This window comes from Cetorhinus maximus, chromosome 3 (genome assembly GCF_964194155.1).
Source record: "Cetorhinus maximus chromosome 3, sCetMax3.hap1.1, whole genome shotgun sequence".
Classification (NCBI taxonomy): domain Eukaryota; kingdom Metazoa; phylum Chordata; class Chondrichthyes; order Lamniformes; family Cetorhinidae; genus Cetorhinus; species Cetorhinus maximus.
The window spans coordinates 186,908,835-186,934,177 of record NC_135881.1 but is presented as its reverse complement, the minus strand read 5'-3'; the positions used below and the strand labels follow the sequence as shown (position 1 = coordinate 186,934,177).

The window sequence follows — 25,343 nt, the reverse complement described above, 5'->3', positions numbered from 1 at the left end:
ATACCCCATGAACGAATAAAAAAAAAATGCTAGTAGGTGTAGGTGTTCAATATTGTCGCTGGCACTTCAGCTGAGCCTCAAGCTATTCCAAAACACTTTATATTTTGTATTAATGCAGGAGACCAGTATACAGAGGGCAATGATAATATTCTATTTGTCATACCACGGTTCAACAAAGAAAAATCCTTTGGTCTAAGATGTAGAGTCATTATTAGACCCAGAGACATTTACAATGGTAGTTACAAAATGCAAAGAAAAATTCATCAGGGATGTATTTTTAAAAATCACCAGAACTGGTTATGGGCAAAGAGCAAGGGAGTGGGGCTATTCAGAGAACTCTTTCAAAGAGTCAACATAGAGACCATGAACCAAACGCCCCCCCTCCTGTGTTGCATCATTCAGATTGAATCTCTTCAAAATAATACATGTCATCATCAGAAAAATAGCCTCATTAGGCATTCTTGGCTGACAGCCCAAGCATGTGTTAGTCTGCTGTAACACCTGTACTCAAGGGAAAACATTGTTTGATTGACAGCTTTCTCTCCCAAATCTATTTCTCAATTACTCAATGCTTATTTACACAAGATAAAGAGGTGTCAAGTGCTTGCAATTTCTGATCTTGATAATTTAAAGAATTGGTTGATTGACATGTTTAGGGCTGCAGGAAAAGGGGTTTTTGTAAGAATGTTATGAATGAAGACTTTAAAAAAAAAAGCTTTCACACACATTGTTACTATAGGGTTCATTGGTTCAGAGTGCATACTTGGTAAATGGGCATTGAAGTGCCATAGTTTGGCATGGAGGGTACGAATGGCCATTGTGGATGGGTGGATAGGCATGGGTTGGCAAGGAGGGGCCATCGGCCGGGGGGGGGCTAGGTGGAGGGGCATAGGTAAGACCTTTCAAACTTTCAAAAGGTTCACTCATCCAGACTATGGTTCATGACACCTCTAAGGGACCGTGAGCCACAACTCATTGAAAAGCTGGCCCAACTCCATGAAAATTTAGATGGCCTAGGAGATGCCTAACTTTGCAATGGAGCTGGCCAGGTCAGGATTGCAGGGTGTGGGCCCGCGACTTGCACCAACCTGCACCCTTACCTCGTACTGACTAAAATTGGGCATACTGGAAACGGGGTCAGGAATCCTGGAATTGGGACCCGGCCGCCATTTTTAAAGACCCACAGAGTCTCCAGCCTATTAACTTTGGTTTTCTCTCTCAAGATGCTATAGGCTAGCTGGACATTTTCCAACATTTTCTGCTTTTGTCCCTTATTTCCAGCATCTGCAGTATTTTGCTTCTACTTTAGCAATTGTACCAACAAGATCGAGCTTAATCTTCACACTTTTTTATTTAGAGCTATGACAGAAAGTGCAACATTGGTTTATATGGAGGAATCTTCACTCATTCTTTAAGAGGTGCGGCAGGCAATCTTTCAAATGTGTTTTTGACTCATGCCACAGGTTGACCTGTTTATGAAAACATTCTCCTCAAGCAACCGCTAGAATATCTGCTTTTTTGATAAATACTCACCATTTATTACATTGCTTGCAATACCAGGAATCCCTTGAATTACTGTGACGTTGTTGAGATTAAAGTATTCATTGCAAGTGGCATTGAGATAGGGGCTATCACAGAAGAGTTGCCAAAGCTGGGTTGTCACTGTCTGGTTGCCTTCAGTACTAAACTTAGCACACACATCAAAAGCTTGCCAGGCTAAAGTCCGGTTTCCAAGCATACATAGGCTGTGGAGGGGAGGAATATAGTAATGCATAAAATGGCAATGCGAAAAATATAATAAAGACAAGAACATGGGTGAACATGGAGTCACTTGGTCACAAGAGTAGGAGATCAGAACACTGGAAACATTCTTCTATTTCTACATCCATAACCTAAGAACACAATGGGGATCATGGTGACTTGGGGTGATCGCAATTCAGATACATCTCTCCCGATTGTCATTTCCACTGAAGTCAATGGAATGGGAGAGACATACATGCAAAGGGCAGCTGAATCGATTTATCACCCAAAGTCAAAATTACCCCCCACGATATGTCAAGGCGATGAAAATGTTATTCAACCCATCGAAGCTCATCCCATTTGCAATCCAAAAAGAATTTAAGCTCTCCCAATGTCTTGGCTTCTATCATCTTAATAGTAGCATATTCTAGGTATTTATCATAACCAAGGAGGGAAGGGTGGTCAAAAATAAAAAACTGTCCCAGGGAAATTCACTGGGATCAGTGATATGATCATCTGGCCACAGTTTTAGCAGTGTAATTGCAAGAGAAAAATCTTGGCCAATATACAGTACATGCAAGTTCTTAATTCTCCCAAATCTATGCTTCAGCACTGGGAACACAGGGCCACTGTGTGAAATCAGCTAATGATGTGTATTAACAAAAGACCGAGACTCTACACCAAAGTATAGAGATTAAAAGTCACATAACCTTGGATACAGACCCAGGACTTAGTGCCCTAGTCAAAATAGTACCTCAACTGGATGAATTATAATAAAGTTCATAATTAGGGTTTCTTTTCAAAAGACACACACAGCCTTATAATAACAAGAATACTTGTTTTTATATAGGGCTGTTAATGTCATATAAGACGTTTCACAGGGGCAGTATTAAACAAAATATGGCAACAAGCCATATATTATGACAGATGACCAAAGATTTAGGCAAAAAGGTAGCTTTTCAGGAGTATCTTTAAAGGAGGAAAGAGAGGGAGAGGGGCAAGGAGTTTAGGGAAGTAATTCCACAGCTCACTGCCCAATGGTGAAGCAGTTAAAATTGGGAATGCTCAAGAGGTCAGAATTAAAGGAAAGGAGATATCTCAAATGGCTGTGGGGCTGAAGAGGATGAGAGAGTGTGGAGCGAAGCCATGGACATATTTGAAAACAAGGATGAGAATTTTAAAATTGAGGCATTGCTTAACCAGATGAATGGGTTTTTGTGCTAGTTGGGGCATAGGCAGCAGAGTTTTGGGTGATCTCAAGATTATTGATGGTAGAAAGTAGGATGCCAGAGTGCATTATAACAGCCAAGTTTAGAGGTAACAAAGTCATGGATGAGGGCTTCACCAGCAGATGAGCTAAGGCAGGGGTGAAGTTGCAGAGGTAGATATAAATGGTCATTATGATGGCATGGATCTGTGGTTCGAAGATCATTTCGGGAGTTAAATACGACACCAAGGTTGTGAAAAATCTGGTTCAGCCTTGGACAGTTGCTAGGGAGAGGGATGAAGGCAATAGCTCAGGGTGTGGAATTTATGGTGGGGACTGAAGACAAGGGTTTGAGTCTTCCTAATTGTAATTGGAGGAATTTGCTGTTCATGGGATGTCGGACAAGCAACATGACGTACATAATAGCAAAGAGTTGAGTAAAAAGAGAGAGAACATTGGCCTGTCCCACCATGACTGGTCATTTTAAAAAGGACAAATATGATAGTTCTTGAGAGTGACTGTTTCTCCAACCCTCCCCATTTTGTGTCCCCTCTCGTAAAGATGCTAAGGAATTATTTGGTGGACAATGGGAGCCCTCAACTTGGGAAAGGTACCTGTGAATATGCACCCCAGCAACATCTAGCACCTTGAGGAGGGGAAATAAATTGAAAGGGGTAAAAGGTTTAAATTATGATAATAAATTGCATAGATCAGGCTTGTGTTCCTTCAAGTACAGAGGAATAAGAGGTAATCTAATGAGAGGTTTTGAGATGATTAAAGGAATTGATAGGGTAGATAGAGAGAAACTATTTCCTCTGGTGAGAGAGTTCAGAACGAAGGGGTTATATCTTATTATTAAAGTTAGGCTGTTCAGGGGTGATGTTACAAAGCACTTCTTCACACAAAAGCTGTTCCTATGCGATAGAAAATAGATATGATCTTTTATTTCCAATCTATATTATCGAGACCATAGTGTTACATTTTATTTTTCATTCAAAAATGACAAGGCTCTTAAAGAATGCTCAAAGCAGCTCCTTCGAGGTGGCTGATGGGTGGATGTACTTACGGAAAGTCAGGTGGATTGAAGGCAGTTTTGATGACCCCTGCATAGATGGCAAGGATAGAAAGGATGACGCAGGCTAGGAAAACCAGAGCCAGTTTGTTGACGTACTTGACTCCAACAAATACCACCGTGGCCATCAGAGTGATTGCACATGTGCCGTAAACCCTCATGTTATTCAGCATGGCACTGGTTTCTTGGCTGGGATCCTCTGCTTTGAATATAGCTGCACTTGGAACAATGTAGGTCTAGAAGAAAAGTTGTGCACTTAGACCCAGAGAGCCCACTGATTCACCATTCTATAACTTACAATATTTTGGCAACAGGCACAGAAGGGGTGGGAGCAGCAGCGAGAGAGAGAGACAGAGAGACGGCAGAATTTTCTGCCTGCCGGGTGGGCGGGCACGACCCAATCTCCGGCGGGCGGGGAGCCGATCCCCGCCGGAGAAGCGGGCCCCGCCACCATTTTATGTGGGCGGGGCAATTAAGGCCCACCCAGCGTGACGTCTGGCGAGAAATGCTATGCGCTCCCTGTGCGGGCGGGGGGTATTCCCCTAAAGCGAGTGTGCAATTTCACGCATGCGCACGAAAGAGCGCACATCTCCCTGAGGCTAAGTGCTGCCTCAGGGACATCGCTGACAATTTTAAGAACGTTAAAAATAGAAAAAAAAATCCTTAACATGTCCCTCTAATGTCACATGAGATGGGACATGTTCATAAATTACACTAAAACTTTATTAAACTTTTTAAACCCTTACATGAAACCTCATCCCGCCAGTGGATGAGGTTTCATGTTTTTTCTAGTTCCCGCCGGGGCTCCTGGCCTGCCCGCCAACCTTAAGGTTGGACGGGCAGGTCCTTTAATTGTTTCAATGATCCTGTCATTGGCCTCAATTAGCCATTGGCAGGACGGTGGGCGCACAGCTGATTTAGCTGTGCCCCCGCCGTCCTGAAAATGTAAATGGGGCAGGATGATGTTGGAGGGAACCCCGCCCCCTGCTCACCGGCGGCAAAATTCAGCCCAGAAAGGGACGGCCGGAGGGGGGAGTGGGACGGCCGGAGGGGGGCAGGGTGGGACGGCCAGAGGGGGGGGTGCGGGAGGGACGGCCGGAAGGGGGGGAGTGGGAGGGACGGCCGGAGGGGACGGGCAGGGGCACAGACGGGCAGGGGCACAGACGGGCAGGGGCACAGACGGGCAGGGGCACAGACGGGCAGGGGCACAGACGGGCAGGGGCACAGACGGGCAGAATTCCAGGGATGTGCCAGAGTCCCGAATTGGAGGAGCAAATGGGCATCTGAAGATTGTAGGGCTGGAGGTGGTTACGAAGTAGAACACCAAGGCCATTGAGGGCTTTGAAATCAAGGATGAAAATTTTTTAAATCGTGGCCTTCCCTTTGTTGGTCAGTGAGCACGGGGTGATAGGTGAATGGGAACTGATGAGTTCGGATAATGGCAGAGCTTTTGGGTGTGTGCTCCAGTTAATGGATGCAAGGATAAAGCAGGAGACTGGCCTGGAAAATATTGCAACAACCAAACTTTCTTTTTATATAAATCAAGGGAGGTGAGAAATGAGGGTTTTTTGGCGTTTCTCGATAATGAACAACCTCCTAATTAACCCAAATGTATGTGTGACTTTGAAATATGCAATTACTGAGGATACAATTTCATTAGGTCATTAATTACAGAGGAACTCATCTTTCATTAAAATAGTAATTTCATGCCTCTGTGTTAATCGTGACAGAATACTGTGGAGTTCAAAGACTATGCTCTGAAATATTTAAATGTTTTGAACAAGTAGAAAACCCTTCTACAGTAAACCAATACAAGGGACAGGAGGTTCTAACTAACTAATCAGCTCTGGAAGGCTAAAATTAGTTAGGGATCCTGTCCCTTGCCACTACCCAGGGAATCCCTGTTTCAGCTCATGAAGAACGCCCATTCAGGTCAGATGCAAGGGGACTAGCAGTGCCCAAGACACTGTGAACCAACAACAGATGGTGTCTTCAGAAGCTGAATTAAGTACCTTGGGAGTCAACCCATGACACTCAAACCTCTGCGTTAGAAGGTTGAGTGTTCATGACGCACTCCAGGCACTTCAGCCTATTTAAGGCAGAGATCAGCCATGATCTAATCTAATGATGGAGCAGTCATAAGAGGCTGAATGGCCTACTCCACCTCCGATGCAATGATATTTCAATAATAGATTTTTAAAAAATTTGTATACAGCTTTGAAAGAATTATAATTTCTCAAATGTTTTGAACTTGACTCAGCTCCTAAAATGCTACAACTCACCAGTAGAATTTCAATCGTTCCCAGGATGTACATGGCCCCAGCAAATGTGGTTCCCAGATAAAAGCAGAGGCCCACAGCCCCTCCAAACTCTGGGCCCAGTGACCTCGAGATCATGTAGTAGGAGCCTCCAGCTGTGAAAAAGGGACATAAAAGTGTGAGAGAGTTGGTGAAAGGTGAAAAGGAGAACAATTTTGATCAGAAATAAAATGGGTCAGAGAAAACAAAACATTTTAGCATAAGCAATATCAAAGGTAGACAGGCTAGGGCTAAAACTTAGTACTGGCTATTAGTAATTGACGTTGGATTGGAATTTCCTCAGAATCGCTTCTACTCCACTGCCATATCTATGCCGCAAATATAGTAGGTATGCTTGTAAACAAAGGTTATGCTACACATCAAACTAAGTTATGGAAGCAGGTCCAAGAAAATTCCTAGCGATACCCATATGGCATCCTTCACCATGTCAGCCATGGCTCAGTGGTAGCATTTGTCACCTCTCAGGCGGAAGCTTGATGGTTTAAGTACCACCCCAAGAGACTCCAGCACAAAATCCTGTGCAGTACTGAGGATGTGCTGCACTGTTGGAGGTGCTCTCTTTCAGATGAAACATTAAACTGAGGTGATTTGGCCCTCTCAAATGGACATAAAAGATCCCATAGCACTATTCTTACAAAGAGAAGTTCTCCCTCGTGTCCTGGTCAATAATAATCCTTCAATTTAATAAAACAGATTAAATTGGTAATTTATTTCATTGCTATTTGTGGGAGCTTATTGTCCACATATTGGCTGCTGTGTTTCCTATATAACAAGTGACTAGGCTTCAAAATAAACTTAATTTGCTTAAAGCACTAAGGTACTAAAGACACTATATAAAAATACAAGCCTTTGTTTTCTCTATTAAAACATATAGGAAATGTATTTCTTGTTTACTTATCACCAAAATTACTGTCTAGTCTTTATTTTAAATCCCAATCAAAAGCCCGAGTTGAGGCTCCTTGACAGCTAATTTGGTCATTATCCCTAGGTTCAATTCATTGCTGTTAGCTGATCTGACCTCTGGTGGCAGTAAGGGTGTCAAAGGATGAACAGACTAACTTGTATTCTATAGGGCATCTATCAAACCCCCAGGAAACTCCAAAGCACTTTGCAGCCAATGAATTATTTTTGAAATGTAGAAGCTTGTAATGTAGGAAATGCAAAAAACAAGCAGCCATATAGTGACCAGATAATTTATTTTAGTGGTATCAGTTGCGGGATAAACATTGGCCAGGACACTGGGGAGAACACCCCATCTTTACTTTGAAATATTGCCATGGGGTCTTTTGCATCCATTCAAGAGAGTGGATAAAGCCCCAGTTTAACAACTGCTCTGAAAGGTGGCACCTCCACCTGTGCAACAGCCCCTCATTACTGCACTACACAGTGTCATGAAAGATCTTGTGCACATGCTTCTGGAGTGGGACCTGAACCCACAACCTTCTGACTCAAAGGCAAGAGAGCTACCACTGAATCATGGCTGGCACAGAAGAAAGGAAAGGCATAATTTATTTGATGTGTAATAGCTAAAATCAGGATTCTGAGAGCGGTTCTTGGCCAAAAAAATGGGGCAGGTCTCCCAGATACCAAAGCAATTTCTGGGCAAACAGGAAAACAACAGCTTAAGAGGGAAGTTACGTATACATTTCAGAAACAGAAGTTTGCAGGACTATAGGGAAATATCAGAAGAATGGGAATGATTGATTAACTCTTTTAAAAGAGCTGGCACAGGCACAATGGGTTTAGTGGCTTGCTTCTGCTTTTGGTGTATTGCCATCATCATAGACTAATATCTATATAATTCTATGAACTTCCAGTACAAAAACTGTCAACGTTGTTAAGTGTGTTTCAGAAAATTGCTGAGCTCCTTTAAAGATTTGGTGGAATTGAGGGGGAGGGAGGGAGGGAATGAATTAAATGATAATTGTACCAGAGGCCTGTAGCAGTGAAGTGATGGAAACATTTAGAAGTTAAGCCAGAGGATTTACAAAAGGTTGAAGTGCTGAAAAGAAAAGCTGTAGGTGAACTTGCAATGACATATGAGAATATTGAAGTTAAATGTTCCTGTATTTAATAGGCTCTTAGTAAAGTGTTACAAAATAGAATTTCAAGGTGTCCAAAAGCATTTCACAGCCAATAAACTATTTTTGATGTGTTGTCATTGTTGTAATACATGAAACAAGGTGGCCAAACAACAATTAAATCATAATCAAATAATCTTGACTGAGGGAGAAATGTTGGCCAATACACCTGGAAGAGCTCACCCACATACCAAACAATTAACTCTCAAAAAAAAAATCAGTGTTCATGAACAGAGTTAATATTCTTCATCAGTGTTCATGAACAGAGAGTTAATATTCTTCATCTCCTCAATGGTGCTGGATGCAGAGGACCCTTGTATAGCTGCTAGTGCTTCAGAAAAACACCCCTGTGCACATGCAATCATCTTCACATGTACTTTTTCAACAGCTCAATATTTAAAAGCAACAACTGAAAGTTTGAATCAGTTAAAGTAAATTGCAAATGCTTTAAAAATCAAATTGTCACTAAGACTTTATTCGACTTGAAGGAGCTGTGGCTGGGTCTGGCCACCCAGTGGACTGGACAACATTGATGTCCATTTACATATGTGGGGCCCCAAAAGCTGAGACAGCTAGAGCATGTTTTGCTTTTGGAAACTAGTCAAACAAATTGCTCCACTGATGAGCAATGCCATATATCATCTGCTAATATAGATAATGTAAATTGCTGCCTCCCAGGAAAGGCTTTTATATAAGGAGGGTTCAATTACCTGGCACCACTCCATTGGTTGCTATGGCACTCATCGATATTGCAGTCAGCAAGGTCTGCGGAGAAAAATCCAGTGAAAATTAGCTTGGCCTTAGTGCAGAAAGATACACAGCAATCAGCGAGTAAAGGAGATTAACAGTAATGGTTTAGTTACAGAGCTGCTTTTAAATAAAATCTATTCATTCTCATGTTGTGGCCATTGCTAGCAAGGCCAACATTTATTGCCCACGTCTTGTGGCTGCTGAGATGGTGATAGTGACCTTCTCCTTGAACCACTGCAATATGTGTGAAAATGTTCTCACAATGCTGTTATGTGTGAAGTTCCAGGATTTTGAAACAGTGAAAATAAAGGAATGGCAATGTGTCCAAGTCCAGATGGTATGCAACTTGAAAGGGAACTTGGGAATTGATGGTGTTCTCATGCACTTGCTGCTCGTTTTAATCTGCCAATGATTCTTTCCCACATACTGAAATCCAGAAGTTGGCAGTGCTGAATTTAATAATCTCTTGCTATTCAGTGAAGTTATTTTTATTAAAAAGACCAGGCCAAAATGAAGTTGGATCATTACTAACAGGGAGTGAGAGGGGGCAGTGTGGGGCTAGTTTCAGTTTCTGTGCAGATTAAAATGGCACTGAAGCCAACAGAACTGTTGAATTATTCCTCTTCAATTGATTAGTGACGCTATTTACTCAAATAGCTATGGAGCTTTTCAAAATATTGAGTGTTACACTGGGAACGAGGCATGAACGAGGCAGCAGCACATGACTGCTTTGGGTGTTACATGTCAGCAAACCAGCTTGTGAGATCTGAGTTTATCATATGGGACTGACTCAAAAGTAGCAATCTCTGCATCTGATCCAGTTTAGAATATAGCATTTATTTATATTCATAGAGAACCCTGTAATAATCAAGCATTGGAAATTTTAAATGGGTGGTTGGATCCAGGACAAGAGTCATAAAATTCACATTACAGTGACACTAACCCACCAATTCATACTATAACAATGCTGCAGCTTTCTGGTTCGCGCCTTAGTGGTATTAAATTCCTTACAATTCATACCATAGTGATACTGGACAATTTGTAGAGAAAATTAGTAGCCTTAGGATAACAAAGTCAATAGGAGATTTCAAACACCAAAACCCATTTTTAATATTATATCAGCACCAATTAAACTGAATTTGAGCTCTGATCAGTAGCATATTTCAGACACTAGTCTGAACAGCAGGATCAGCGTTTAGCAGCAAATACTCATTTTTTAAAAATTCTATCACAATGGGACAGATGGCCCGAGGCACATTTGCTGGGAACATGATACATAGCAGAGGAGGTTGTTTGGAAAATCTTTCAGTGACAAACATTCTCTGCAAATTTTTATTTTTTGAGAACCTTATGACAGAACTTGTTATTCAAAGTACTGGACCTGCTATCCCATTTATCAGGGTAACGATTCCTTATAATTCTAATTCTCAAAAGCGAACGATTTCTTAAAGAAGTTTCAGTGGTTGAATCCCATTAGCTTCCAACTTACACAAGCGCAGCACATGAAGACAATCCAGAAGGACCCGAAGATTCCTGCAGCTCCCACAATCCACGTCAAGCGCAGGAACAAGATAACTCCCAGAATGTTCTGTAGACATGGCAGGTAGACTCCTATAAATGTACCCATTCGAGGAGCCTGCAAGATGGCATTAATTGAATTAGGTCTTCACTTGAGAAAGTAGAGGCAACGACAAGCATCAACACACAGCAACTGCCGAGGAGAGGCAGGACTTGATTTTATACAGCAACAAAGCTGTACTTGTTACTAAATAGCATGACTTTGAAATGTAAAATTCGCATCATAAAGCAGTTGAGTGACTGAAGGCTATTATGGCAGCTTGGTTGCTTTACACTTCTGTTGTCCATATTACTGAAAAGAAGATAAGACAATCAGACCTGCATTTGCATAGCAGCTTTCACACCCTCAGGACATCACAAAGTGCTTTGCAGGCAAGGAAGCACTTCTGAAATTAAGTCACTGTTGTGTAGAAACATAGCAGCCAATTTGTGCAGGACAGGGTTCCACAAACATCAAAAACTAAATGACCAAGTCATCTGTTTTAGATGTTGGATAAGGGTTTAATTTTAGCCAGGATACCTGGAGAACTTCCCTGCTCTTCTTCACAGAGTGCCGTGCGAACTTTTACATCCATCCAAGAGGTGGTTTAACATCTCAATCCAAAGACAACACCCTCAACATACAGCACTCCTTCAGTTGACGTTTTGAGTCCTCACGACCCTTCGGCAGAACTGAGGTATGATTCATACCTCAGTTCTGCCGAAGGGTCATGAGGACTCGAAACGTCAACTGATTTCTTCTCCACCGATGCTGCCAGACCTGCTGAGTTTTTCCAGGTAATTCTGTTTTTGTTTTGGATTTCCAACATCCGCAGTAGCTTTTAGCTTTTTGTTTTTAGCACTCCTTCAGTACTGGACTTGGAGTGTCATCCTAGCTTAGGTGCTCAAATATCTAGAGTGGGGCCAAAACTCACACCCCGGTCTGGTTCAGAGTTGAGAGTGTTATCACTAAAACATAGGTGACACTAAGATGATCATCCCAGAAGATGGGCATGAATTTTAGGGGCATAGGATGGACAGTAAAAGGAGGACTGGCAGATTTATATGGTATAATTTAGAAGCAAAGGAAGTGGAGTATAAATACTGCGGATGCTGGAAATCTGAAACAAAAACAGAAAACGCTGGAAAAACTAAGCAGGTCTAACAGCATCTGTGGAGGGAGAAAGAAAAGTTAACGTTTCGAGTCCGTTTGACTCTTCTTCAGATGAAGAGTCGTACAGGCTCGGAACGTTAATTCTATGTTTTTCTCCACAGATGCTGTTAGACCTGCTGAGTTTTCCCAGCATTTTGATTTTTTTAAAAATCAAATGCCTTCTGGAAATCCATATAAACAGCATCCATACACACTCTCCTGTCCATCACCTTAAGTCGCCTCTTTAAAAAAAAAATGTGGTTAAACCTCCTCCCCACCTCTTTCCCCATATTTGTTTTTTCCCCCTTTCAAATATTTATCCAATTCCCATTTGAAGCCCATCATTGAATTTGTATCACCACTTTATCAGGTCGTACATATAACAATTGGTTAGGATACGGAATAAGTTTCTCTTTATAGTGTAACTGATTCTTTTGCCAATCACCTTAAATTATGTGTTCAGGTTTCTGGAATGGTGGTGCTTCAATCCACATCTGACTGACAGGGGTCAGTGTGCTGTCAATTGAGCCACATCTGGCTGATCATTAGTATGAGGAATTCTCTTCCCCAGAGAGCAGTGGAGGCTGGGTCATTGAATTTATTCAAGACAGAGTTAGACAGATTTTTGGTAGACAAGGCAGTCATGGGTTATGGGGCACAGACAGGAACGTGGGGAGAGACCACAACCAGATCAGCCATCTTATGAATGACACAGCAGGTGCGAAGGAACAGGAGTGGGCCATTCTGCCCTATGTTCCTATGTCTGACCATTCAAATCAAAGCAAATGTTAAAGTCATAAACTAACAGTTGTTTATTAACCTTAGAATTGGATTTTAGTTAGCAAGACTTAAACACGGACAATATAAATAAATAGTATATAGGCTTAATTGACGAAATGAACCAAAGGTTACCAAGATAGTTGGTATTATGTCAATTATGTCATAGCAGTTCAGCATCAGCTACTTGCTGGTAACTGCAGGGTTGAAATCAGTGGCTGTGATTGACGTAAATTGGCGAGATTAATTTAGATTAGACTTCGTTGATAGCTGACAAGTTAATACCATTAGAATGGATAAAATCTATATGCTTATAATTAACGTTTTCAGAACTTGCACACCCTCAACCTTATGAGCTGGCATCGATAGTTAGCTTCCCCTAAGGACAGTAGCAACCTTCCAAGACTTCAGAGTAATGAACCTTAGTCTGGAGGTACTGTGCTGTCCTCCTCAATCCTTTATCTGGGGTAAATTTACCATCTGTGCTGATAGCTGTATTTGAACTAGCTGTTTTAATCTCACCTCTCTTACTGTCAGGGAATCCAAGTGGCATACTAGTATTGATGTACAATTTTAACATTTGTAACCCTTTTGCTCTCTTTGCTGCAGATGCACTCCAATTTTACAAAAACACCTTCCACAAATATTGGACAAGGAATTTGTACACCATTGAGTAGAAAAGTGACCAAAATGACTAGAACCATACTGAGGGCTGAAGACTTTAATGTCAAAACACGTGTCCATATAAAGCAGGACATCTTTATATTGACTCAATGGACATGTAGTCTAGGTGGTTAATTTTCTAACCCCATAAGGAATTTTTAGCTTGTGCAAGTCTTCACAGTTTAATTAGCTTTTACCCATTCCTAATATTCACTTTCTAATACCTCCATTTTAAGGACACACTTAAGGCAGTTATAAGAGTATTTCTCCTACAGTCGATTACGACAGTTTATTAGAACTTTCAGGAGGTTGTATGAAATACGAGTATAAGACCGGATTTAAAACATTGGTTAAAAATAGACAACAATGCTAGAGAAAGATGTTTACGTTTGGATAGTGTGGGGTAGAGGGAAGGGGACAAAAATAAAGGGTGATAAAGTTGTCAAGTTCAGCTTCCCAGGGAGAGGTGTTTTGATCTTTGTTCCTTGTTTGCTTAAAATAACTAAGATGGCAAATTTGACAATAGACACTGAAATAGCCAAGAATTTGCAGAGGGCTTTATGGCCTTCACATAAATTGAGAGGCAGATGACAAATTAAATTTAATAGACAAATGGAAAGCATTGCACATTGGACAAAATATATCCATGTAAGCAAAACATTTACATACAGATAACGAACATACAAAGGGCAGGGGGGGAGCGAGGGAGGGAATAGAGTAGGCCACTCGGTCCCTTGAGCTTACTCCGCCATTCAGTAAGATCATGGGTGATCTAATTGTAATCCCCCACTTACCCCCCCCAATAACCTTTCAACCCCTTGCTTATAAAGAACCTATCTATCTACCTCTGCCTTAAAAATATTTAAACACTCTGCTTCCACTGCCTCATGACCCTCAGAGAGAAATAGCTCCTTGTCTCGGTCTGAAATGGGTGACCCCTTATTTTTAAACTGTGACCCCTAGTTATTGATTCTTCCACAAGTGGAAACATTCTCTCCACATCCACCCTGTCAATACCTCTCAGGATCTTAAAGGCTTCAATTAAGACGCCTCTTACTCTTCTAAACTCCAGTGGATACAAGCCTACCCTTTCTAACTTTTCCCCTAAGGCAACCTGCCCATTCCTGGTATTAGTCTAGCAAACCTTCTCTGAACTGCTTCTAATGCATTTACATCTGTCCTTAAATAAGGAGGCCAATACTGTACACAGTACTCCAGATGCAGTCTCACTAGTGTCCTGTATAATTGAAGCATAACCTCCCCAGCTTTGTATTCAATTCCCCTCACAATAAACAATAACATTCTATTAGTTTTCCTAATGTGCTTCCCCCCGCCACCACATCACAAACACACCTGGCGGGGATCCACAAAATGCAGCCCAATGGCAAGTATCATCGTTCTTGGCTGCAGAAAGCTCTATGGATAGCCGAGATCATAGGTATGGCTACACCAGGCACTTGGGTGGTGATTTGTTTTAATTCCCTAGCTGCAGCTCTTTGTCTATGAACTGAGGCAACTGACACATGTTAATATGGTCTGAATTGAATGGCTGCTTCCAATTGTAATGGCCACAGGAAAAATGTGTTAACCTTCCGTCATCTCAACTCTGTCCTGCCACTGGAAGAAATTCTGTACAACTCCTCCTCACTATGATCCAATTCAAGCTTGGTGCCATTTTTACTTCTACAACAACAATTAAAGAGAGATAAATCAGAAGGCTTAATCAGACAACATTGGGCAGCATTCATCGTGAAGTGGTAGCACACAAGCCTTTGTGTCTGAAGACTGTGGGTTTAAGTCCCATAGAGACCTGAACACATAACCTAGGCTGACTCCCTCTGTACTGCAATGAGGCGTGTTACACTGTCAAAGGTGCCTGTCATTCAGATGTGATGTTAAAAATTTAAGCCTCAGTCCACCCTCTCAGGTGAATGTAAAAGATCCCACTGCATGATTCAAAGAATAGGGAGATTCTCCCCAATCCCCTGGCCAACATTTATCCCTCAAACAAAACCATTAAAATAGGTCATCTGGTTATTTTCCTTATTGTTGGTTATGGGACCTTGCTGTGTACATACTGGCTGCTGGTTTTCTCTTACATTATAACTGTGGCTGCAATTCAAAAGTACTTCATTGGACGCGAAGCACTTTAGGATGTCCTGAGAACATGAAAATTGCTATATAAATGCAACTCGTTCTTACTGCATAGCAGAGGTAATAGTTACATACAGGGATAGTAGATGACAAATGGAGTACATTTCAAATTTAGAACACTCTATTTTTGATAGCTCTTTATCACTGCAGAGCTTGGTCTATTTATAGACCTGAACAAATTTCTTGGTAGCAGTGAAACAGAAGTGTTTTGTTATGGATGCACCCAACACAGATATTTTTATCCACTGAGCCAAAAGAATGTTTTTATCCAGTGTGTCAACAGAATGTGTCATGTCTACAGAAATACTGGCACTGGACAAGACACTTAGGCTGGAGGCATATTTTACATTGTTTCCATGCAGCCCATAAGGCTGTTAGGAAAATGGAAAAATATATCGGTCAGGCAAGATTGTTCAGTCAATTAGAGTGCATGATTGTGCACAGCAATCAGGAGAAGAAAAAAGGGAAAAGTGAATGTAGATGTGAAATATGGGTGGTAACTAGAGATGGTCAAAGGGACAAATTTCAGGTGGAATGTCGAAAACAGCTAAAAACTGAACTTCAAAAAGCATGAAATGCACTACGATTGAGATTTCCATTCCGCCTGTCACCACCTATAAATAAAAGTGTTAAAATCTCAAAGAATGTGGCCCTAGAGTGTGGGACATATTGAGCTATCTTTTCTTAAGATTTTTATTGTGTTTTAAAATGCACTTTTCTTTGCTTTTCCATTTCTTTGATCGTCCGGTGGCAAACACTGCTCCTCAATGAGCAAGGGCTTGGTTGGTTCACCAACTCCAATGGTACTTCAATGACACCAGGAGATGCCTGAAGGAGATCCAGTGTGGGTGATCTTCCAGCCTTTATCCCTTGCTATTGGATCACAAATGCAACTCTGCCCCCAATACTTCAGTTTTAGTACAACACAGATAAATGTTGCATTACTTACATTCTACAGCTGTCCCTCACCTTCAATACAGCTCACGAGTCCACATGCTAAAACCCAGATGGAATAAATCAATGGACATCATTTAATGTCGCATGGGTGATTTTTAACCTAAACCACTCAGCAGTAAACAGGCATGATCAAACAGGCCATCCATTTTACTTTCCATTGACTTCCAATATGTGGTGCCAGGTTGTTATACAGTGGTGTTCCCAGGGAATGGTATTAGGACCACTGCTCTTTTCAATAGATTTTTGGTGTACAGGGCATTATTTCATTTATTGCAACTGACATGAAAATCAAAAATGTAGTAAACAACGGGGAAGATAGTAAAAGATTCTTTGGACGACATGAGGAGACTGGCGAAATAGGCAGGCACGACAGAAGAAATTTAACGCAGAAGTCTGAAATTATGTAGTTTGGTAAGAAGAATGAGGAGAGCCAATATTAACCAAGTGATACAATTTTCAAAAGGATGCAGGAACAGAGATCTTGGGTATATGCACACAAATCTTCTGAAGGTGGCAGAGTAAGTTGAGAAGGCTCTTAAAGTATTCATGATTCTTGGTTTTATTAATAGAAAAAGTATAAAAGCAAGGAAGTTATGCTAAACTTTCATAAAGTGCCGTTAAGGCTTTGGCCGAAGTATTGCGTCTACAGAGGCGGCCAAGTGGCAAGGCGGGCTGGTTAAAAAGCTCACCTTGGCTCTTTGGGGCTTTGTCCTAATTGTTTGTTTTTATTTTAGGCCCCACAAACCCTCCATGTCTACTCTTGGCATTCCCATGCCTATTTATCCAGTATACAGAACCAACAATAGTAACAATGCCATGCGTGGAACTGCTTAAAAAACCCATAATTTTCTTAAAAATAACTGCTGTTATAACTCCATAAAAATGTCAACCAGAACTTTAAGGTATCAATAACAGAAGCTTTAAACACTTGACGCCTCTATTCTTTTGCAAATAAACACTGAGCATTGAGAAAAGGGAGAAATTACAGAAAAAGTAAACTCGTTCACATAATTGTTTTATGGGAATCTGGGCTCTGTGCAGTGAAGGTTGACTACTAATTTGAGAGTAGTATGTTGTGGCTGAAAAGGGGCAGTGACGTATACATCAAGTATATTCAAAAACATGATTATGGAGCTGGAAAAATTGGGTCACCTTATACGCCTGATCGACTTATACTCCTCGATTTACGGTGGAGGTAAACATTTCAGGAGTGAAATTAGGAAATACTTCTTGATTCAAAGGGTGGTAAAAGTTTGGAAATCATCTGCAAATGGCAATTGATGCTAGGCCAATTGTTAATTTAAAATTGGATTGATAGATTTTTGTTAGCCAAAGGGATCAAGGAAAATGGGGCAAAGCCAGGTATGTGGAGTTAGGTTGCTGATCATCCATGATCCAATCGAGTGGCAGAACAAGACTGAGAGGCTAAATAGCTACTCCTACAATCCTACCTGGGTTATGCAGAGACACCAATTACTGACCAGACAACTCTTGATTCTCTCTCTCTCTGACACACACACTTTCCATCACACCCCACTGCCCCCATTAGGGAGAAGGACAAATACAATAGCCTTCTCAGCACAGCACAAACCAATAACCTCCTCCTTCTGGGACACCTAGTGTTCGGTGCTCAAACATGCAACTCTATCCCTCAATTTTTATTTAATAAAATGTTCACGACAGAGATAGAAGTGTATTTTATCCCACAGGTTCAGATGACAACAATTAGCCCTTCAAGCTTTGCTTTTGTGATCACGGGGCATCCCCAATCCTCTATGGGAAATTGCAACCTTATTAGTCACTCCCAATTGGTTATCAAATTCAGCTTCCCACCATTGCTTCAAGGTTTTAAAATATAAACATATTCTTGGTGTCTGAAAAAGCACAATGACAAACTGGATCATTTTCACATTAAGAGTTTATTCTTCCATTTATTCGGATTGAGTGGCTACTAGGCAGCCTGCCAGGCAGCAATGGTTCTCAGCTATCACGCAAATCATATATTCCTCTTGTAGACCAAGTACATTTACCTTAATTTCTTTCTTTCTCGGCTCCTCATTGTTTTCTGCCTCCTCATGTTCTCGGACGCCCTGGGTAAGGTTGGTGTAGTTCGCCAGTCTGTTAAGCAGAGAGGAGACCATTGGGTTCCTATCCATTTCTTCCTGTTGAGTAAGGTCAGAACAATCACCTTATATTTTCACGTCAACAAACGATGCCCGATATTTTGTCCCCTAAAAGGGCAAGATTCAGCAAGACACAATCCAAGAGGATGTCAACAGTGCAGGAAATAGACCCACTATTCCAACATACTCCTGGTTGGTCTCCCACATTCTACATTCTGTAAACTCGATGTCTTCCAAAACTCTGCTGCCCCTGCCTAAACTCACATCAAGTCCATTACCCATTATCCTTCTGCCCAGTGACCTACGTTGGCCCCTGGTCAAACAACGTCTTGATTTTAAAATTCTCGTCCTTTTTTCAAATCCCTCCATTGCCTCATCCCTCCCCACCTCTGTTGTTGTTGTTGATAAAAGAGGATGAACAGAACCAATATTGTCTAGTAGTCCCTAGTCAAATCTCTCCTTGTACCACTCTGATTGGAAAAACATACATAGAATGTATTCGGGACAATTTCTTAGAGCAGTAAATCTAGTGCCAACAAAACAGCAGGCTATTCTAGACCTGGTACTGTGCAATGAGACAGTATTAATCAATAACCTCATAGTAAAGGAGCCTCTAGGTGACAGCAATCATAACATGATAGAATTTCACATTCAGTTTGAAGGTGAGAAGTATGGATCTAAGACTAGTGTTTGAAAACTAAATAAAAGATCATTTATAAGGGTATAAAAGCAAAGATTGCTAAAGTGAACTAGGAAACTAGGTTAAAAGGTAGAAATGCAGTGGCATACCTTTAAGGAGATATTTCATAACACTCAGCAAAGATTTATGCCACTGGGAAAGAAATACTCTGAGAAGGGTGCATCATCCATGGCTAATTAAAGAAGTTAAGGATAATATCAAATTGAAAGAAACTGTACAAATCTGCAAAGATTAGTGATAGGTCAGAAGATTGGACAGATTTTAAGAACCAGTAAAGAATGACTAAAAGAGTAATAAGGAGGGAAAAATTATAATAGGAGAGAAAGCTAGCTAGGTAGTAAGAGCTTCTACAAGTATTTGAATAGGAAAAAAGAGTAACGAAAGTAACTATTGGTGCTTAACGGAGAGAGAGAGAGTGTAAGAGTGGGAGAGAGATAGCGTGTCTGGGGGATTGATAGTGGAAAACAAGGAAATGGTGAAAGTGTGGAATAGGTATTTTGTGTCTGACTTCACTGTAGAAGATTTAGAAAACTTCCCATTGAAAATCAAGAGCTGAAAGTGGAAAAGGAACTCAAAGCCATCACCATCACCAGGGAAAAGGTACTAGGAAAACCATTAGACCTAAAGGCTTGACAAGTCTCCAGGACCTGATGGCCTGCATCTTAGGGTCTTTTAAGGAAGCGGCTGCAGAGATAGTAGAGACCTTGGTTATAATTCTTCAAAATTCCTTAGATTCTGAAAGGATCCCAGCTGATTTAGCAAATGTAACACCTATACTCAAGAAAGGAGTCAGACAGAAAGCAGGAAACTATAGGCCAATTAGCCTGAAATCTGTCATAGGGAAATTGTTAGAATCTATTATTAAGGAGGCCATGGCAGGATATTTAGAAAATCATAATAGCATCAGGCAGAGTCAACATGGTTTTGTGAAAGAGAAACCATGTTTAACCAATGTATTAGAGTTCTTTGAGGAAGTAACGAGCAAAGTGAATAAAGGGGAACCTGTAGATGTGGTGTAGTTGGATTTCCAAAAGGCATTTGACAAGATGCCACATCAAAGGTTACTAAATAAAACAGGAGCTCATGATATGGGGGTAACATATTAGCATGGATATGTTAGCTAACTGGAAGCAGAGAGTAGGGACAAATGGGTCATTTTCAGGTTGATAAGATGTGATGAGTGGAGTGCCACAGGGGTCAGTACTGGAACCTCAAGTTTTTACAACCTATATCAACAACTGGAATGAAGGGACCAACTGTATGGTTGCTAACTTTGCCGATGACACAAAGATATGTAGGAAAGTGAGGAGGTGAAGAGTCTACAAAGGGATATAGATAGATTAACTAAGTAGCAAAAACATGGCAGAGAGTATAATGTGGAAAAATGTAACTTGTCCAATTTGGCAGGAAGAATAGAAAAGCAGTATACTATTTATATTGAAAGGGGTTGCAGAACATGATGGTACAGAGGGATCTGGCTTTCCTGATACATGAATCACAAAAAGTTAGTATGCAGGTACAGCAAGTGATTAGGAAGGCAAATGGAATTGTGGTGTTTATTGCAAGGGGAATGAAATATAAAAGTAGGAAGTTTTCCTGCAGCTGTACAAGGCCTTGATGAGACCACTAAAACAGAAAATGCTAGAAAAGCTCAGGAGGTCTGACAGCACATGTGGGGAGAGGAAAACAAAGTTAACATTTCGAGTCCGTATGACCCTTCTTCAGAGACCCTTGATGAGACCACATCTGGAGTACTGTGTACAGTTTTGGTCTCTTTATTTGAAAAAAGATATAATTGCAGTAGACACAGTTCGGAGAAGGGTCACTCAACACTTCTGGGATGAAGGGCTTCTCCTATGAAGAAAGGTTGAACGGGTTGGCCCCATACCATTAGAGTTTAGAAGGATGAGAGATAATCTTATAGAAGATCGTGATGGGATTTGATAGGGTGGATACGGGAGGATGTTTCCTCTTGTGGAGGAGACTAGAACTAGGAGAGACAGTATAAGAGATCGCCCTTTTAAGACGGAGATGAGGAGAATTTTTTTCTCTGAGGGTCATTAGTCTGAGAAATTCTCTTCCCCAGAAAGCAATGGAGGCTGGGTAATAGAATTTATTCAAGAAAAAAAGAGTTAGATAGATTATTGATAGACAGAGGAGTCAAGGGTTATGGGGGACAGACAGCAAAGCAGAGTTGAGACCACAATCAGACCAGTCATTATCTTATCAAATGGCAGAGAGGCTCAAAAGGGGTGAACAGCCCACTCCTGCTCCTAAGTCCTGTGTTCCTAGAAGACAACACTTGAACCCCCCCCCCCCCCCCCCCCCCCCCACCCCCGACACTCCCCGTGCAATACAATGAGGCGTTGACTCAATTAATTCACGTTTTCTTTTTAATCTTTTCACCTTGAATCTCAGGAGAAAATATTTTAGCATACAACATCTCCCCATCATTGACTTGGAGCACGCTCGTCATGTGAGTGTGTTGCCAGGCTACCCTACTGCAGGCGAGATGTAAAGCAAATAAACAGTTGCATCCCCTGTACTTTCAGCATACACGGTGACACATCCAGCAGGAGGAATGGATGCGAATCACACACAGAAACCCTATTTATTTGATTGGCCTCCACTGACACAGAGCAATTACCACACGGACTGGCCAAGGTCGTATAATGCAAAATCAATGTATATGGGACATTTTGCTGTGGTTCAGCTCAACACTGGCCGTGACATTCAACAACTTAATCATCAAGAGAGTTCATAATACAGCCATGCTGTGCCCATAGAAACTTTAGTTATATATGTTCTTTTTTTTTGGCAATTTTCCATCCAGAGTTTATAACAGTGACTTGTCATTCTTCTGCAGGACCGAGGGTGTGATGATTGATGGGTAGCCTGCAGTTGCTCTACATTACGGAACGTTGCACCAGAACTACATTAAGTTCTTAAATGCAACGTTCAAGTAAATGATGAAAATCCATTTTGTTCTCAAGCACAAGCTTGTGAACCAAAGACCTGTATGCATCAGGGCACCAGAACAGGAGTAAGCAAGCTCCCTCAATCTTGAGATATTGATCATAATTTAGATACGGTGGGATAGTGGGTTATTGTTACTGGAATGAGTTCAAATCCTAACATGGCAATTGAGAATTTGAGTCCAGTCAAAAAATAACTGGAAATAAAAATCTGATATCAGGAAGCTGCATTAAAGGCCCAACTGGTTAACTAATGTTCTTTGGTGAAGGGAAGCTGCCATCCTTAACCAATCTGGCCAATGTGACTCCAGTCACATACCAAACTGCCCTCTGCCTAGCAATCCACACAGTTGTATCAAACTGCTGTCAGCAACTTAAGAAATGGGTCACCATCACCTTTTTAGGGTAATAAATGCTTGTCTTGTAAACAACTCTCACGCCCGATGAATAAAACGAAATAATTAGGTTTGAATCTAAGGGCTACATTTTTATCTCTTCATCCAGGTATAAACTGGCAGTGGATTAGCTGCCCATTATGACAGTGAAAACTCGGCCATCTTGGCTCATGCACAATGCTTGTGCAGCAACTTTAAATTCTATCGCAAACTCCATCGTTACAACAAAGGATCCCATTTAAAACATGATCCCATTGTTCCTAGATTTTGATTGCCCTGCATTTTCCTATATTTTGTTTTTCCCTAACATTTGCATTTATTCCTGTCCTTATACAGTACAAAACTCTGCTGCCCATATCCTAATCTGCACTTGTTCACCCATCACAGGTTTGGTAACCAACATTGGCTTCCCATCAAGCAATGCCTCATCTTTTAAAACCTCCATCATCATTTTCAAACCCTTCTATGGCCTCGTCCATCCCAACCTCGAACCTCCTCCAGTCCCACAACCCTTTGAGATTTCTGCGCTCCCCCATTTCAGGCCTCTTATCACCACGGATTTTCACCACTCCACCACTGGCAGCCATGCCTTCAGCTTTCTCTAGGCCCCAAGATCTGGAACTACCTCCCTACACTTCTCCATCTCTCTCCTCCTGTAGAAACTTCTTAATCCTTTGACTAAGCTTTTAGTCACCTAGCATATGTGGCTCAATGTCATGTGTTTGTCTAATTATGCTCCTGTGATGCCTTAGGAAATTTTACAACATTAAAGATGCTTTAAAAATGCAAGTTGCTGTTCTTAATATTAAAAACACTATACAACAAAAAGGCTATTTACCTCAAAAAGCGCCAAGTTTTTCCCTTCATACAGGATTCCTTTGTCAATGTCTGTACTATTGATGAAAGGGCTGCTTTCTTTGGGAATTCCATCTCCTAGTTTAAATAAAATAAATATAATCAGTGTTTGAGGCAATGAAGAGTTTAACAATGTTTATCATTTAATGGTGCATTGATCCTGCTGATGAATAAATCATTATTAGTGTATTGCTGTGAATTGCTAATTGTTGCACAGCAAATTTACTTGGAATTTTTTTTCAATGATAATTTTTGACAGGCTGCATGCATTTTATGACAGGCGATTTTCACATTAAACTGCCTTAGAAATGTACAGCTCCTATAATACAATTCCACTTTTACCATTATCTTCCAAAATGCATTATGAGCAATTAACAGTGGTTACAGAGGAGTTTATGTTGTTTCAAGTACTCATACATATCATAATCAACTCATTACTATAACCCATTAAACACAACAGGGCTTCACCCTAAGTAGTGGAGCGTTTGGTTAGCCTTCAACCAATACCTTCCTAGAAAAAGATTACAGCTTTATTTAGCCTGGTAATGAGCTGGAGTGGGAGAGCGCAAATCTGTTGTTAATGCCAATGGTCCTTATTTTCCATACACGTACACACACACACACACACACAAACAGACAAAAGCACAAATATTTAAAATTATCCTGTGTTAACGTGCAAACAGATTCCACAGTTTGCTCATTCCCTGCATGGTGCACTTGTTTTTCTCAATGTCCAAATATTGCTGGGAGGAAGTATTCAAATTCATTGTCACTATGGTAACTACCTTTTGCCAAATCCCATTCCTGTTGGGAAAAGGTACAGTAGAACATTGATTGGGCTATAATTGTGGTTTGAGTTCTGCCAAATTTTATTTTTATTAATGGAAGTTCATTAAAACCCTTAATTAGCAGCTCCAGATTCCTAAGTATAGAAGTAGTTGAAAAATATAGATTTAATTTAAAAATTAGGCATTACATCTACATATTGAACACATTCTCAACCATTCATTCAAAGATATAGATTTATGTCTGACAGTATTCCAATCTATCCAGTTTGGACTCAGAGCTTGGAAATATTAAAACAAAACAGCTTAGCCCAAAAGGTTGTACCCTCTCCAGAGTTAAATTACTGTGGGCTTAAGTTCCACTACAGAACTTGAGCATCTTACCAACCCTCCCTCAGTGCTGCACTGGAGGTGCCAACATCTGGATGAGATTTTAAATGGCAGTCCCATCTTTCCTCTTATGTAAAAGATACAACAACAACACTATTTGAAGAGCAGTAGAGGTCCTGTCCTGGCCAACATATATTCATTAACAGTTTAATTGGCCATTTATCTCACCGTTGTTTTTGGATCTTGCTTAGGGTTGTCAACTGTGATCAAATGTATTCCTGGAAGTTTCATCACATAACTCGCCCCCACATTCCAGCCATTACTTGGCCAGCACATCCATCTTTGTGATGTACTGCCTTGCTACACCACTTGGAGTGCAAAAATGACTCATCACCCAACTGGATGATGCTTAACTGTCAGCCTAATGGCCTTTTCTCCCATTTTCAACATTTGTATAATGAAAGCTAAATACCGCAGATGATTGAAATCAGAAATAAAAACAGAAAATGATGGAAAAACTTAGGTCTGGCAGCACCTGGGGAGAGGGAAACAGAGTTAACGTTTCGGAGTCAGTATGACCCTTCTTCAGAGCTGGAGAGAGGTAGAAATGTGATGGATTTTATACTGTTTAGCGTGGCGTGCAGCAAAAGAGGTCAAGGATGGTTGGAAGCTCAGGAGAGATTTGACAAAGATGTCATGGAAACAAGACAAAGGGAGCTGGTCAAAGGGGCTCAGAAATTGATTTTTGAAG

At 41.0% G+C, this 25,343-nt stretch overlaps 1 protein-coding gene across 8 annotated transcripts in view; it reads right to left on the bottom strand.

The window, feature by feature from the left end:
- The window catches only part of LOC144679098 (solute carrier family 12 member 7-like), a 261,233-nt gene that overhangs the window by 67,941 nt on the left and 167,949 nt on the right, over positions 1–25,343 (bottom strand). For all 8 annotated transcript variants that reach the window (XM_078539393.1, XM_078539398.1, XM_078539396.1 and 5 more), the window contains exons 2-8: positions 23,461–23,555; positions 18,460–18,591; positions 10,658–10,804; positions 9,129–9,183; positions 6,302–6,432; positions 4,014–4,255; positions 1,534–1,745 (exon numbers count right to left, since the gene is read on the bottom strand). In XM_078539393.1, the coding sequence (XP_078395519.1) occupies positions 1,534–1,745; positions 4,014–4,255; positions 6,302–6,432; positions 9,129–9,183; positions 10,658–10,804; positions 18,460–18,591; positions 23,461–23,555 (1,014 nt within the window). The remainder of the gene's footprint in view (positions 1–1,533; positions 1,746–4,013; positions 4,256–6,301; positions 6,433–9,128; positions 9,184–10,657; positions 10,805–18,459; positions 18,592–23,460; positions 23,556–25,343) is intronic.